General features: G+C 46.1%; 1 protein-coding gene across 1 annotated transcript; it reads right to left on the reverse strand.

The window, feature by feature from the left end:
- Nucleotides 1-476: 476 nt before the first annotated feature.
- Nucleotides 477-1,151, reverse strand: LOC138883813 (uncharacterized). Its single transcript, XM_070164527.1, has one exon. It carries the CDS (start codon nucleotides 1,149-1,151, stop codon nucleotides 477-479), a length of 675 nt encoding a protein of 224 aa, XP_070020628.1.
- Nucleotides 1,152-3,491: the final 2,340 nt, after the last annotated feature.

The following is a 3,491-nucleotide window of genomic DNA, read 5'->3' on the forward strand; positions in this document are numbered from 1 at the left end:
GCTGGTCAAATAGATCATCAAGACATGGCAAACGATACTTGTTCTTGATTGTGACTTTGTTCAATTGCCTGTAGTCAATGCACATTCTCATGGTACGATACTTCTTCTTCACAAACAGAACCGGTGCACCCCAAGGTGACACACTAGGCCTAATAAACCCCTTCTAAAGGAGTTCCTGATGTTGCTCCTTTAACTCCATTAACTCAGTCGGAGCCATACGATACAGAGGAATAGAAATGGGCTGAGTGCCCAGCACCAAATCAATACCAAAATCAATGTCCTAGTTGGCGGCATGCCCGGCAGGTCTACAGGAAACACATCCGAAAAATCTTGCACCACCGGAACCGAATCAATAGTAGGGGTCTCAGCACTAACATCCCTCACAAAGGCCAAATAAGAAAGGCAACCCTTCCCAACCATCCGTTGGGCCTTCATGTATGAATCACTCTACTGGGAACATAGTCTAAAGAACCTTGCTACTCAATCTGTGGCAATCCCGGCATCGCCAACCTTACTGTCTTAGCGAAACAATCCAAAATAGCATGATATGGAGACAACCATTCCATACCAAATATCACATCAAAGTCAACTATACTAAGCAACAAAAGATCAACTCTTGTCTCCAATCCCCCAATCGTCACTATATACGACCGGCATACATAGTCCACGACAATAGTATCGCCCACCGGCGTAGATACATAAACAGATGAAGCTATAGACTCATAGGGCATATCCAGATAATGAGTAAAATACGATGACACATATGAATAGGTGGAACCAGGATCAAATAATACAGAAGCGTCTAGATGACATACAGAGACAATACTTGTGATCACTATATCTGAAGCAATGGCATCTGGTCTGGTATGAAGTACATAGAAATGGTCATGTCCGCCACGTGATTGGCCTCCCCCTCTAAGGCGACCCCTAGCTGACCGAGCTCCACCCCGAGCTGACTGGACGGGTGGTGCAGTAATTGGTGCTGAAGTCGAAGGCTGACTGCTTTGCTGAGATGAACCTATTGAAAGGCGGGGACAATGCCTCTTCATATGACCCAGATCTCCACACTCAAAACAACCGCTCCCAGCAAATGGCGGTGGGGACTGAAGGGAGCCCCGAGCACTGGGATATTTGATAAAAGGCCCCGACATAGATGAACCCTGAGCTGATGGTGCATGAGACGAACTCTAAGTTGGAACTGCACTGAGAGATGAGTGACCCTGATGAGAACTATGAGAACCATCGCTCGATGATTCACCACGGTGAACTGGGAGATCTGCCTAAGCATGCCTGTAAGGACGACCTCTGTCGTGGTGGAACTGACCTCCAAAAGGAACATTACCAAAACTACTTGATCCACGAGACCTATTGGCCTCTCTCTCAACCCGCTCCTAGCTGCGGACCAACTCTATCTGTCGAGCAATGCCGACAACCTCTTCGAATGTAGCACTGGATACTCTCTCTGGTCATAAGTACCCGCAGCTGAAATGTGAGGCCATCAATGAACCTCCTGATACTCTCCCTATCAGTGGGAACCAACCAAACCACATGACGGGCTAATTTAGAAAACCTTATATCGTACTGCGTCACAGTCATATCATCCTGACGCAACTGCTCGAACAGTCTACACAGATCCTCTCTATGAGACTGCTGCATATACTTCTCTAGAAAGAGAACGGAGAACTCCTACCATGTTAGTGGTGCTGCACCGACCGGCCTACGCCTCTCATAAGCTTCCTACCACGTGAAGGCAGTCCCAGAGAATAGAAAAGCAGTGAACGAGACCCCACTAGTCTCCAAAATACCTGTTGTACAGAGCATCCTCTGACACTTATCCAAGAAACTATGTGCATCATCTCCTTCTGCACCACAGAAAGATGGAGGCTGAAGTCTCCCAAACCTCTCCAATCTACGTTGCTCATCATCAGCATAACATAAACCAGATAGTACTGAGCAGCTGCAATTGGCTGGGCTGGTGGCGCTCCAGGTGTCTGGAGTCCCTGCATCATCTCCTCTAGTGTGCAGGCAACGGGAGTCTAAGTACCTCCCCTGGCCTGAGAAGTGGTTGTTGCAGTCGAAATAAAGACCGCCTAAGCAAGGCTGGTGCACATGGTTAGAGTCTGAGCTAAGGCCTCCTGAAGGCCTGGGATCACAATGGGCATCTGGTGCCTAAGCTGGTCCCACTGGTGCATCCACAACTAGGACCTGATCCTGGACCGGGGCAACTAGTGGATCTACACGTGCTGCCCTGGCTGTTGTCCGAGCTGCACCTCTGCCCCTATCGCGGTCTCTACCGCGACCTCGGCCTCTCGCGGCCCTAGCTGGTGATACTGGTGGCTGTCTGTCCTGCCTAGTAGTAATAGTCATCACCATCTGTAAGAGAATAGAATAACAGAAGTTTAGTTACCAGAATAAACAGATTCGTACGACAAGAATTCAAGAATGTGAAGTTTCCTAAGGGTTCTGCAGCTTTTCGAAGAGAAGTATAGACGTCTCTGTACCGATCCACAAGACTCTACTAAACCCGCTCATGGCTCATGAGACCTATGCAACCTAGGCTCTGATACCAACTTGTCACGACTCAAAATCAACTGTCGTGATGGCACCTATCGTGGAACTAGGCCAGACTCTACTGAACAACTCATCACAATAAGAATAACTTTGAAAGTAAAAATGGAAGCATTTGACATTAAAGAAACCTTTTAAAAACGGAATTATTCCCAAAATACAATACAATCCAACCCAAAATTGGGGTGTCACTAAGTACATGAGCATCTAGATCAGAATACAATCCACTACAGAGTCTAGAGAAATAACTTAAATACAACTAGTGATAAAGAAGGAGAGTCAAGGCCTGCGAATGCCGTGCAGCTACCTTGATAGTCTCCGAGCTCAGAAACCTCAATCAGCAGCCTCTGCCGTGACCAGAAACACCTGGATATGCATACGAGGTGCAGAGAGTAATGTGATTACATTCAATTCAGTAAGTAACGAGTATAAACTTTGGACTGAAAAGTAATGACGAACTCAACTACTACAGGTATAATAGAAATAACTGTGCAGAAACGTATGCATGGTTTCATATTAAATAGGCATCTCAAAATAGTAAAGTAAAGCAGACTCGAACAGTATAAAAAATATAAATCTACTACCTTTATATGCTAATGCACATACTGTATGTGATGCACCATGTTGTCAGCCTCATGTGCTCACACTCTCAAATGCTCAATCACTCGGTACTGTATATGGGCCAAACATCCCAGGGAAGATCCATTCCGGAATATATGCATCACTGGCTATAAGTCACCTAGTACCAAGGAAGGTCAATCCATCCCTATGAAGAAGATCCATCTCCAGGTATAAAGTACTTCGGACAAGATTAATATCCAGGGAAGATCCATCCCTCAATAATATCATTCGTGCTCACTTGGGGGGGTGTTACAGACTCCAGAAAGGCTCCTACTGACCAAGTGCTATCATAAACATCAATA

This window comes from Nicotiana sylvestris, chromosome 12 (genome assembly GCF_000393655.2).
Source record: "Nicotiana sylvestris chromosome 12, ASM39365v2, whole genome shotgun sequence".
In the NCBI taxonomy this organism is placed as follows: domain Eukaryota; kingdom Viridiplantae; phylum Streptophyta; class Magnoliopsida; order Solanales; family Solanaceae; genus Nicotiana; species Nicotiana sylvestris.

Excerpts from the sequence above, each read along its gene's own strand:
- LOC138883813 (XM_070164527.1), bottom strand. The coding sequence starts at position 1,151 with ATGTCGGGGCCTTTTATCAAATATCCCAGTGCTCGGGGCTCCCTTCAG.